Source organism: Desmodus rotundus, chromosome 1, assembly GCF_022682495.2.
Source record: "Desmodus rotundus isolate HL8 chromosome 1, HLdesRot8A.1, whole genome shotgun sequence".
Lineage (NCBI taxonomy): Eukaryota > Metazoa > Chordata > Mammalia > Chiroptera > Phyllostomidae > Desmodus > Desmodus rotundus.
Window position 1 is genome coordinate 95763491 of NC_071387.1, and position 13286 is coordinate 95776776.

Below are 13286 nucleotides of genomic sequence, written 5' to 3' on the forward strand. Positions count from 1 at the left end.
TACCAAGCTACTTCCATGCTTATAGCCAATCCCTGATGCCACGTGATACAATAAAATCCAGATTCTTTCCTATCCATGCCATACCGCCTTCCTCTCTAGTCTTCCCTCCTCCACACTCGCCCTTAGCTGGTACTGTCCCAGCCATATCAGACTGCTGCCTTCCCTTGCAGCCTTGGCACTTCCTGGGCTTTCCACATGGACAGCTCCTACGCCAGACTGCTGCAGGCCTGGCTGTTTCTCACCTTTTAAGAGAGGCCTTTATCACCTCCTCAGAGAGGCCTTTTTTGTCTACTTAACCTATAGTATGTACCCCCTGCTATTCTCTCTCACAGTACCCTGTTCATTTCCTTCATAGAACTTATCACAATGATAATTACATCTTTATTGGCTTAATTTTTTATTATATACTTTCCCACACATTCACTCTGTACCCAGTTCAGTATTTATGACATAGTAGGTGCTCAGTAAATATCTATTCGTTATATGATGTTACATGATGCTTCCAATAAACTCTAAGATAGGGGTAAGGCAGGAGATTTAATCATCATCTCAGAGATGAGGAAACTGAGGTCCTGAGAAGCTACATGACTGGGGTAAGATCATCTAACAAGTAAATGGCAGAGCTTCAGCTTGAATCTAGGTCACTAGGTTCTAAAGCCATCACATGCTGCTGCTTCTGTAGGTTTTAATATCAGATAGGTTTGAGTCCAAATCTAGTCTGTCACTGAAAAGCAGCTGTTTCACTTGGAGTAAGGCTTGAAGGCTGTATAAAAAGAAAACCTATCTCACAGGATTGGAGGGAAGACCAAATGAGCTAACGCCTATAAGCAGTTAGCACAATCCCTGTACACAGTAACTGTTCAAAAGATGAGAGCTGAACTACTATTAGGTGCAACCCAGGAGTCCCATCTTACCTCAGCACCATCACCTGACCCTCAGCCCCCACAGCCACATCTGCCAGGCCGTCCCCTTCAAGGTCCTTCACCCCGTGGATGGAGCGTCCAAACCACCGAATTCCCGGGAACACCTGGATCCCTTCTATCCGCTGAGACCAAGAGAGAAATTCACGCTAAGCTAAGAAGAGGACTGGCTGGAGGGCGGGAAGGGTCAGGCCAGGGAATGGAGTCTGGACTTAGAGGCTTCCAGGCACCTGGGGAATGGGTTTTAATTGGCAGGCAGGGTACCTTACCTGACTCCGCTGGACGCTCAGCCCACCACGCTGCCCATTGAAGATGTATACGGCCCCCTGCTCCTCCAGAGGGGCTCCCACAGCCACATCCGTCAGCCTATCCCCGTTGATGTCTGTCAGGGCAGTGATGGCTGCTCCAAATCGCCCAAGAGGGTAGCCAGGATCTCCCTGCAGCTCTGAGACCATTTCAAACCCCCGCTAGGAAGGAACAGGGTGACAAGTCCCCCCTCAATCATTCAGCTTTCACAGGGTAAGGCATTTCATATGTGAAGAACACTGAAGAAATGTTGGGTGTGGTCCCTCACAGAATTGGGGTAATGCCATCAGACCAACCTGAGTTGAAGTCCCAGCTCCACCTCTTGCTATGTGTGTGACTTTGTGGCTTTGGAAAGTACCCAGCCTTGCTAAGCCGCAGTGTTCCCATTTGTAAGATAAAGCTCCTAGTACCTTGTGAGGCGATTGTGAGGATCAAATAAGAGCTTATATATAAAAGTTTTGGTACTGGGCCTTGTACAGTCTACTGTCAGTGAGTATTAGCTGGTGTCTATCTGTTGATCTAAAGATCATGTGTCTGATTCTATGTCTGATTAACATAGGATCAGACAGGGAAAGCCTTTCAAAACAACTGGGACCTTCGCAGACCTGGAAATCTGTTTCTCCCACCCCCTCGGCTCAGTGCTCTGACCCCTACCTGCTTTCTCTGGTAGATAAACACTCTGCCTCCTCTCTGCTCCCCATAGAACAAGGGGGCTCCAATCAGCAGCAGCTCTGTCTCTCCATCCTGGTCTATGTCAACACCACACAGCTCACCACCGAAATAAGAGCCAATCTGCAGGGAGAGGAAGATGTTTGAGGACGAGCCCGTGAGCAGGATACACCTTTTCCCTCAGCTACATCCGCTGTCTCAAATGAAAGTTTGCGTTCTGGATCCCACTTAGCGCCTGTATGAATTAAGACAAGTTGGGTTCTTTGAGGTTCAGTTCCTTTAACTGGCAAGTGGGGATGACAAAGTTTACCTCAGAGGGTTTTGTGAGGAAGCGATGTGACAGTGCTTGGCACAGGGCCTGCCGCTCAGCAGGTGGATAAGTGTTCAGAAGGCAGCAGGGAGCATCAGCAGTGTCATACCAGCCCCTGACCTGCAGCACCTGTGCTCACGCTCACCTGGGTCCCATTTATTTTCTGGATCTGGCTCCACTGTCTTTTGTCCTTGGACTCTTGGAACAACAGCACCCGCCCCATATGCTGGAATCGGGGGGCTCCAGCTGCCAGCAGTGACATGAGACCTCTGGAGGGCAGCCAGGCTACCGTGTAACCTGAGGAGAGAGGATGGGACTTGGAGTTAGCAACACAATGACTGCCTTGGAAGAAGGAAAAGCCCAGGGGAGAGGGGGTTAAGATCCTGGGAAACTGGGTTAGTAGCAAAGACGCAGTGAAACATCCGGATGACCTTCTCCTGAGAAAAGGAGCCATGTGCTCCCAGCAGTACAAATCCTCCCATCCTGATCCAAGGCTGCATTTCTCAAACTGCGGGCAACACATACACCCGAGGAAAGCAGCCATGAGTTAAAAATGGTGCATCTTCTTTAGCCTCAGTTCACCTGAGTGTTGGTAAGCGAGATTTTATTTTTAAAAACATAATAAAATATGGGGGGTGGGCTGGGGGTGAGGAGGGCAAGAGGGAAAAATTGGGACAACTGTAATAGTATAAACAATAAAATATTTAAAAAATAACAAAATAAAAAACATAAAATGGGATATATTAGTAAGAAGAATGCAAAGTTTGCACTATTAAAGATAAAGCAAGAGACTTGACAACATTTCCTGCTGAAAGATATTGCTTCAGGCTATCTTCATATATCACACCTCCTGTGGCAAGGTTATAGCCCCTGTTACAGCAGTGATGAGGAAATGCTTCTGGAAACAACTAGCAGTTAGGCTAGAGCCAGGAGCCACCCAATAGGAATGTTGTGATTCAGAAAGTAAGGAACTGACTCAGTTGGATCTTCTCTGCTTAGAGGAGTTGAACATGAGTGGGAAAAGCAGAGATGTCTGCAACTCTATAGCACAAGAGAGGAAGTGCGGAGGCTGAACCAGTCTCCTATTCATTCGTGTACATTGCTGAAGCACAGAGGTTGAGAACTTGCCTTTTGCAATCAGAGAGACAGGTTTTAATTCTCATGTTACTACTTCCTAGCTGTGTGATCTTGAGTAAATTCCTTTGCTCTGAGCCTCAGGTTTCTGATCTAAAAAAAATGGGGGCAGTACCAACCTTATAGCATGGTTCTGAGGAGTAAATAAGACCAAGGATATAAAATGCTTAGCACTATGCTAGTGATATCTAAACTAAGACCTAAAGGATAGTAGCATAATAGGTTCTCAAGATTATATTTATTCATACATATGTACATATCTGTGTGTGTGAGGGGAGCCTCCCAAAAATCAAAATTTATTTATAAAAAATTGTGTTTATTCTTACATGTTTAAACTTGAGTCTCCCTCAAAGTGCTCCCCATTCGATGCAATACACTCACCAAGACATTTTTTCCACTGTTCAAAACAGTTTTGAACTCATTGATTTTGATGTCAGTGCTGCTGTTTTTATTTTTGCCACCTCTCCCACATTAGCAAAAAGTTTCCCTTTGAGAACTTTTTTCATCCAGGGTAACACACACAAAAAAATTCACTCAGGATGAGATTGGGTGACTAGGGAGGGTGGGGCATGGGGGCCAGGCCATTTTTGGTCAAAAACTGCTTAGCACTCAGCATGGTGTGGCCAGGTGCGCTCATAAATCCTCCATCATGAAATGGGCAATGCATTGAAAGAGTCTTCAAAAAAACTCACTGGAGCCAAACTCAGCCTCTCACAACAACACCAGCTGGTACACTGACACAGATGGGTTCCTAGAACACTTGTCCAGCAGGGGAAGCCTGTACTACAAAGGGCCACCCTCCAGAAGATAATCCTGGGTTTCTTTTTGGTCCCCCCTTGTGTAGTGGGCTGGGTGCCTAATTTTGGAGCAACACTGCCAGCTGTTCTGCAGGATGCTGAAGAACAAAATACCACCTTAATGGCAGTGGTATGGGCACTGCAGTGTACTAGCACAGGCTTTGGGGCTAGACTACCCTGGCTCCACCTACTGGTTTTGTGACCCTGGGCAAGTTATGTATTTATTTTTAAAGATTTTATTTATTTATTTTTAGAGAGAGGGAAAGGGAGGGAGAAAGAGAAGGAGAGAAACGTCGATGTGTGAGATATATTGACCGGTTGCCTCTTGCACACCCCCAACTGGGAACCTGGCCTACAACTCAGGCATGTGTCCTGATTGACGCCACTCAGTCCACTCAGCCACACTAGCCAGGGCTGGGCAAGTTGTTTAACCTACCCAGGTTCTTCATCTGTAAACTAGAGATAGTAAAAATGCCAACTCGCAGAGCTATTGTGAAGATAGAATGAGATAAAATATGTTAATGCATGCCATGCACTTTGAACAGTCTTGCTCAGTAAAGAATGTCAAAAAAAGAAACAAATCACCGAGGACAGCCTCCCTTAGAAGGGCAGGTACCAGGTGAATGGCACAAATTTTCTCGAGGAAAGAACTTGATAAGATCTTAGTGTTTTGAGAGTTTAATGAAGGAGTGGCCCATGCCTAGACAAAGGTCATGGATGAGTCAGGGTGGGTCTCAGTCTGTGAGAAGGTAGAACCTGGAAGCAGTCCTATTCCAGGGCTGTTGGAACCATTTTGGGCCTTGGGACATGCTGACTACATGAACGTAAACAAAAAGAACTATAACCTCTGAGCATAAAGGTGAAGCCCCTCTGCAGTCTAAGACTGCTGTCACCTTGGGTAGACAAACATCTACAGAACTGGGCAGGACAAGACTGCAACAGTGGCACCAGGAGGCAGAGCACACAATAGCAACTGTGGATTGATCAGACTCATTTCCTTTGTGCTTGGCATCTGAAGAACTCTGGAGACTCAGTCAACCCTGGAGCTCCTGGACAATTCAACTGGAGGAAGCCTCAGTGAGTGGCTGCTGGTCCTCCTACTAATAAGGCAGGTTGTTTTCAAATGGACCTGGGATTTAATTTAGAGGTATGATGAAGTGACAACACAAAGAGGCCACTGCCATTGAAAGAAGTTTATTATTTACAGCTCCCCAAAGCAGGAGGCAGGCAGGCAGGCCATGCTGGGCCACAGGAAGAAGCACCAGGCTTAGTAAGGAGGCAGAAGGAGTGAGGGCGAGTATGGCCTGAGCCTTTATTGTGGTTTCTGAGGGGAGGAATGAATGAGGCAGGGGAGGCAAGCTTGAGCAAGTTTACGATTGGTTAGTTTGAGTAGTGTTGGCAGGCTTCGGGCTACAAGGATAGTCTTCAGGTGTCTAGTACCTGGCCCTGGGGTGATTTAGGTCAGGGGGGATGTTGATTTGGTTTGCCAAAGTCAGCTAAAAGGGGCAGTTGGGGCTACAGCCTCTGGGTTGGTTGGCTGGTATATGCAAGGCCTGTTCATAGCCATGTTGTTTACTCTCTGTAGGAATGAGCTGGCCTTGGGAGGGGCAGTCTCTCCATGATTAGCAAGGCTTCAAGATATCAAGGCCTCATAAAGTACAGAAAATAAAAACACGATTAATACATGAGTGAGGGGTTATCAAAAGAAAAGTTGAGAATGTTATAACCATATTTAAAATCTGAGTTTTATTCATGCTGTTGCTTAATTGCTTTCATTTATTTTTTGAAAGTCAGCCTGAGTGATTCTCTGGACCCTCAAAGCAAAAGAACTCAACATAAAGGAGAAGTACTCACCCAAATATCCTTCTTTCACTTCTTGTGTCAGTGGTTCATTCCCAACAAATGTATCATCCTGCAGGTCTGCCTTCAGGTCTAGAAAGCCCCCGGCCCAGTCCTTGGCTCCAACTGTCCCCACAATGCTGCGGCCCTGCCCAGGGAAGGAGACAAGCAGGGTCAAATCAGGGACAGCTGCATTCCCACAAGAACACTTGGCCCATTGCTTCAGGCCTGCCATTCACCCTGCGGAGGTCAGCGCTGATCCCACTGGAAGACAGCTCCATGTTGAAGGATGTCAGGTCATGTTTGCTTGTGCCTAAGGAAAAAAGAGAGGAGAATGGGCTGAGACCCAAGGAGCAGTAAAAACAGTGATATTCAGGAAAGGACAGAGAGAGAGGTGCAGCATTTGCAAGATAGAAAGAGCATGAACTTTATAGTCAGACAGACTGGGAAGTGGATTATGCTCGGAGTCTCAGTGACACTCCATGAACCCAGATGGATATCCAGTTACTCCAATCAGCATGTCGAAGATGCAGCACTTGATTTCTGTTCCTACTCAGACTTCCCCACTTCAGTGGATGCCATCCCGATCCACCTGGAGAGTCATGTTAAAAACCTAGGAATAATCCTTGATTCTTCCCTGTCCCCCTGTTCTATCTCCAACATATCATTAAATCATAGTGGTTCTACCTTCTAAACACATCTGAGTAGTCTGCATTGCCACCACAGTAGTCCAAGCCAATCTCCTCTCTTCCCTGACTAATGTGGTGATTTACTAATTTGGTCTCTGACTCCATTCTTTGTCTTTCCATGCCTTTTTTCCATGGTGCAAACCACAGTGAACTTTTTAAAAAAGGTATATCAAACCAATCTTTCACCTTCTTAAAAACATTTTATTAGTTCTCATTGCTCTTTAGACAAAAATTCAAAGTCCTGTTAGGGCCTTGAATGTCCCTGCCTCTCTCTCCAACCTTTCTTCTCCCTTACTCACCATATTCCCATCACTGACCTTTCTCTCTATTCCTCCAGTATGCCTTCCCCATCTCTGGGCCATAACACCTGCTCTTCTCTCTGACTGAAATGCCCTTTGCCCACATTGTTCCCATGGCTGTTTGATTCTTATCTTTCATGTCTTAGTTAAAAGTCATGTCAGAGTGAATGTTACCTCAACTAAAAAAGGCATCTTCCTTGAAAAGTCTATCTAAAGTGGCTTCCTCCAGTTAAGACTATCTCATTTTATTTTTCTTTTCTTTTTTCTTTCACAGGAATATATGGGAAGAAACCCCTAATCCAGGCTTGGGGACCAGTGAGAACTTGTCAGAGGACATGACATCTAACCTAAGACCTAAAGAATGAGTAAGGGCAGGTCAGGAGAGATGATAAAGGCTACAGATAATAAGAGCTACAATTTAGTGAGTGCCTACAAGGTACCAAGCAATTTGCTAAGCAGTTGTTAGGGGATGAATTGTGTTTCCTAAGAAAGGTCTGTTGAGACTTCCAGTCAAGATGGAAGAGTAGGTAGACACTCTTTGCTTCCTTGCACAACCATAGAAAGAATTACAACTAGATCTCAAAACAAATAACACTCAGAATCATCAGCAAATTGAGCTCTATGGAAGTCTGACAACCAAGGATTTAAAGAAGCCACATTCATCCAGATGGGTAAGAAGGGTGGAGTCGTGGAGACTGGCTGAGAGGCATGCAGGTGCAGTGTGGTGAGGAGAGATGATGGTGGTGGCAGAACAGATGAGCCCACATTCACATATGGTGAGTAAAAATTAGAAGGGATACCTTGGTAGTGAGCAATCCCAGCCCCAGGCACAGTCCAGGGTCCAGTGCCAGGAAGATAAATCCCCATAACTTCTGGTTGTAAAAGTCCGTAAAAGGGGCTGGGGTGGTGAAGAAACTGCTGGATTTTCAGGAGACTCAGCTTAAAGGGCCCACAAAGACTTAGAATAAACACAAACTCACCCACTCTGGGATTCAGCACCAGAGCAACCAGAGCAACAGCTGGAAGAGAGCCAGTCACATATGGGAAGTGGGTGAAGTGACTGGAAATGGGGCGAGTGCCGGGCAAACCTCCAGAAGCCAGGCAGTGGCATTGTCCCCTCTCCAAGCCCTGCCCCACACAGAAAAAAAAGCAACGAAGCCGGTTGCCTTGCCCTGGTGATTACCTAAGGCTCTCTCCCACACAATTTACAGGTGCCTTTTCTTTTTTAAAAAAAAGATTTTATTTATTTATCTTTAGTGAGAAGGGAAGGGAGGGAGAAGGAGAAGGAGAGATGCATCTATATGTGGTTGCCTCTCGTGGGCCCCCTACTGGGTGCCTGGCCCACATCCACAGCATATGCCCTGACTGGGAATCAAACTGGCAACCCTTTGGTTCACAGGCCAACACTCAGTCCACTGAGCCACACCAGCCAGGGCTACAGTTGCCTTTTCTACAATAGGCCACGCTACTAAGACATGGAGTCACAGCAGTTCTACCTAATACACAGAAACAAAACAGAGAGACTGCCAAATTGAGAAGACAAATAAATATGGCCCAAATGAAAGAATAGAACAAAACCCCAGAAAAAAAATACTAAATGAAACAGAGATAACCAGCCTATCAGATGCAGAGTTCAAAACACTGGTGATCAGGATGTTCAAAGAACTCACTGAATATGGCAACAACATAAAGGAAGGTTACACTAAGTGAAATAAAGAAAACTCAATAGGGAACCCTCAGTGGAGTGGAGGACACCTGGATTCAAATCAAGGATTTGGAACATAAGGAAGAAATAAGGACTCAACCAGAATAGCAAGAAGAAAAAAGAATTTTAAAAAATGAGTATAGTATAAGAACTATCTCCAAACATACCACCATCTGAATCATAGGGATGCCAGGAGAAGAGGAAGAGCAAGAAATTGAAAACTTATTTGAAAAAATAATGAAAGGAAACTTCCTTAATTTGGCAAAAGAAATAGACATAGAAGTCCAGGAAGCATGGAGAGTCCCAAACAAATTGGACCCAAAGAGGACCACACCAAGACATCATAATTACAATGCCAAAAGTTAAAGATAAAGGGAGAATCGTAAAAGCAGCAAGAGAAAAGCAGAGAGTTACCTACAAAGGAATTCCCATAAGAATGTCAGCTGATTTGTTAAAAGAAACTTTGCAGGCAAGAAGTATTCAAAGTGTTGAAAATCAAGGACATACAACCTAGATTACTCTACCCAATAAAGCTATCATTCAGAATGGAAGGGCAAATAAAGTGCTTCCCAGACAAGGTAAAGTTAAAGGAGTTCATCATTGCCAACTCATTATTACATGAAATGTTAAACGGGCTTATTTAAGAAAAAGAAGATGATCAAAACTATGAACATTACAAGGGTAACAAATTCATAGCTATCAACAACTGAATCTAAAAAAAACAAACTAAGCAAATAACCAGAACAGGAACAGAATCATATATATGAAGATTGTTAGGATTATCAGCTGGGAGTGGGAAGGGCAAGAGTGGGGGAACAGGTACACGGAATAGAAAACATAATTGGTAGGTACAAAATAGACAGGGGGATGTTAATAATGGTGTAGGAAATGGAGAAGCTAAAGAGCACGACCCATGGACATGAACTAAGTTGGGGGGATTGCTGGAGGGAAGGGGGGTACCAGGCAGAGGGGCAAAGGAGGAAAATTTGGGACAACTGTAATAGCATAATCAATAAAATATATTTTAAAAACACGTTGAAGTCCTAATCCCTAGTACTGCAGAATGCGACCTTATTTGGAAATACGGTCTTAAGAGGCAATCAAGTTAAAATTGGGTCATTAGGGTGGGCCCCAGTCCAATTTGACTGATGTCCTTATAAAATGAGAAATTTGGACACAGAGATAGATAAGTACAGAGAAAAGATAACACGAGGACACACGGAGAGAAGACAGCATGTGACTGGAGCAATGCAGTACAAGTCAAGGATTGCCAAGGATTACTAGCAAACACCAGAAGCTAGAAAAGGCAAGGAAGAATTTCTCTTCTAGAACTGTCAGAAAGAGCATGGCCCGGCTGACCCCTTGATTTCTCATGTCTAGTCTCCAGAACTAAGAGATAATAAATTTCTGCTGCTTTAACCATTGTTTTTTTGTACTTTGTTATAGCAGACCTAGGAAATTAATACAACAGTTAAACCTTACAATTCAGTGAGATTGGTATTATTATCACCATTTAACAGAGAGCAATGAGCCTCATGGAAAAATGACCTGGCTGATGTCACACTGCACATGAGTGGATTCTTGAGCAGGTCTGCCTGGTTCTACTATATATACTACATCGCTTCTTGAACTCTCACATTCCCCCTTCCTGGATACAGGACCAAGGTATTTCAGCAAGATGTGGGGGCTGGGCCAGAAGTCACCGATGTGCTGAGCTGAACACCAAGGTTGTGTCCCAGCAAAAGGGCATTCCCCGTGGGCACCATATGCCTTCCTGCAGACTAGGCTTCCTGGGGAAATACCTTCCCATGGCCAGTTCTCCATCTGGTAATGCCACTCAAAATCTTCTCTTATACTGGACCAAGGAAGAGGGCCTATGGAATACTTGCAATTGGCCCTAGCCCACTTGCCCATCTTAAGTAATTTGAGAACTAGGAAAAGTGAAAACGAGGGAGCTGAATCCTTCTACAGGGCTCAACTGACACCAGCAAGACAGAGGTCAGTTTTGGGCCCCACCTTGGACCAAGCTAAACTTCAAGAAGAAGATAGAATTTCAGAGGGAATAGAGGTTGCTCCTGAGTCACCGTCTCCTAAATTACTACTCAAGGTCTTTTTTTAGGAGAGTTCTTAGCTCATTGTCAGATACTGAGTAAGTGCTTCTAACTATTATTCAACGTGTCTCTAACCTCATATCCCAAGATGAGTTTCTGTATACGATCTCCTGAACTCTCTCTCCAAGGCCTACCACTCACCCTCAATGACATAGATCTTCTTTTGCAGCTCAGTGAATAGATCTTTAAGCTTCTCAAATGTGTCCAGAATCTTTACAAAGTCTTTAGTGGGTGTTGAGGCAAATTTGTGGAGTGTCTCCTGACTTTTCTTGGTCTCAAAATGCTTTCCAATCTGTGAGGGAGAGAAGAGTGAAGTGCTGACATCCCCAGAATCTCAGACCAATTTTCTACTATTTTCACAAGGCTATGGCCTCAAGGAGAAAGGGGGTAGGGTTCAGGAATAGGAGAGGGAAGATGAGATATAGGAAGAAGCCAGAAGCCTGGGGCCAGAGGCGCATACCCCAATGATGTAGCGGATGATGTCTTTGGCCACGTCAATGTTGCCACTGTCAGTGGCTTCCCCATCAGTGATGATGATAAGCACTCTGGTGGCATCTGGACGGGCCCCGAGGGCCTGCTGGAATACCTGGGTCCTGTGTCCAGGAAGAGGGAATATGAGAGACTCCCCCAAAATAATATGAAGTCTCGCTCCTCCACCGCTTCCCTCTTTCCCTAAATCCATTCCCTGCTGATTATGCAAAAGCCCTTTTCACATTCCTCAGTAGCTATTCCCAGCCTTTCAAGTTCTCTACTGAACCCCCTTCCTTGCCCTTGCTGCCATACCTCTCCTTCTAAACCAGTATCTTAACTGAATTCTGCGTAGTCAGCAAGTTGTCCCAGAGTCTATGGGTGGTAAGGGGGAGGTTTTGTAAGGGGAAACTCTGGGCTGCCTGCCCTCCATTTCAATCACATGGCAACTATCACTTCAATCAGATATGCTGGTGATTTAGGTGAGATTTCAATAGAAAAAAATGGGTTCCATGGCCAAAGAAAACTGGAAAGTCACTTGTACAGAGAAAGCTCATATAGCACCTTCTCTGCCACCCCTACCATCCCAGGCTGCCTGTAGATCTCTGCTACAGCAAGTCTCCTAAGGATGTGAAATAGCTAATTTCTGTGTTAGATTCCCCTCAGATTCACACGATATGAGTTCCTCAAGGAAAGGACCATGTTTGATTTGCTGCTGTATCTCTGGCTGCCGACCCAGAGTAGGTGCTCAGTGCACGTAAAATAATAAAAGGAAGGGAGGAGTGAATACTAGACGGGCCCACTCTCCCAATTCCTGCCCTGTCCACAGCCTCCTTATGATGCAAGATAGGTTGCCCACAGCTTTGGCTGGGATAACAGTTGTATTTGAACCATCTGATCCTTCTCTCCCCACCCCACAGTTAACCAGAGATGGGCAGTTGATCCAAGAGCAGCCAAACCACAACCTTTGACTATGACATAACCTGCCTTAGGAGTGGAAGCTGAAAGTCATATGGAGAGGCTACAGTGGCAGGTGGAGGGGAGATAGAGAGAGGAGGGCTGAAGAGTTACTTGGAAGCTGCCAAAGACAGAGGAGCTCTGGTGGGCAGGGCCAGAAACACCTGCTGTCAAGACCTCTAGTTCTGCCTTGGATGCAAAACTTTTCTTACTTTCTTTCTTTCTTTTTTTTCATATAGATTTGTTTTTAAAACCACTTACTTTTATTTTTACTTTATTTTATTTTTTAGCATTTAATTAAATTAATTAATTAATTAATTTTTATTCTCACCCGAGGACGTGCTTATTGATTTTAGAGAGGGGAGAAGGGAGGAAGAGAGAGAAGGAAAGAAACATCAATGTGAGAGAGCTCGATTGGTTGCCTTTCACACACACCTGACAGGGGACTGAACCTGCAACCTAGGCAGGTGCCCTGACCAGGAATTGAACCTGTGACTTTTCAGTTTATGAGAGGACACTCAACTAATTAAGCCACATCAACAAGGGCTTTCACAGTTTTTTTAAAAATTGATTTTAGAGGGAGACAGAGAGACAGACAGAAACATCAATTTGTTGTTTTACTTATTTATGCATTCATTGGTTGATTCTTGTATGTGCCCTGACCAGTGATTGAACCTGCAACCTTGGCATATGGGGCAATGCTCTAATCAACTGAGCTACCTGCCCAGGGCCAGCAAAACATTTCTTTAACCTCCATCCACACAGACATGGCCTATTATAGGTCCTGTTCATGGATTTCCACCCCATTTTAAACCATCTCATCTGCATTTTTCAATGGCCTCCTAACTGGCCCTCTTGCTTCCATCCCTGGCACCTCCACAGTCTAATATCTACCCTGCAGCCAGAGGGATCCTTTAAAAACGTAAAGCAGATCATCACTCCCATGCTCCAAACCTCCGACAACTTCTCCTCTTACTTAGAAGAAAAGCTCAAGTCCTACTATGGCCTCCAGGTCATCCAGACATCCATGTTCTCTCTGACCTCCTTTCTCACTAGTTTCTCCCCTTACTTACTTCTCTTCA

The 13286-nt window shown here is 44.9% G+C and overlaps 1 protein-coding gene across 4 annotated transcripts in view; it reads right to left on the bottom strand.

Moving 5' to 3' along the window:
- Positions 1-13286, bottom strand: part of ITGAL (integrin subunit alpha L) — a 40804-nt gene that overhangs the window by 20319 nt on the left and 7199 nt on the right. For all 4 annotated transcript variants that reach the window (XM_045195502.2, XM_045195501.2, XM_024560289.3 and 1 more), the window contains exons 8-15: positions 11240-11372; positions 10921-11071; positions 6215-6288; positions 5991-6123; positions 2351-2502; positions 1881-2018; positions 1190-1387; positions 915-1045 (exon numbers count right to left, since the gene is read on the bottom strand). In XM_045195502.2, coding sequence (XP_045051437.1) covers positions 915-1045; positions 1190-1387; positions 1881-2018; positions 2351-2502; positions 5991-6123; positions 6215-6288; positions 10921-11071; positions 11240-11372 — 1110 coding nt within the window. The remainder of the gene's footprint in view (positions 1-914; positions 1046-1189; positions 1388-1880; positions 2019-2350; positions 2503-5990; positions 6124-6214; positions 6289-10920; positions 11072-11239; positions 11373-13286) is intronic.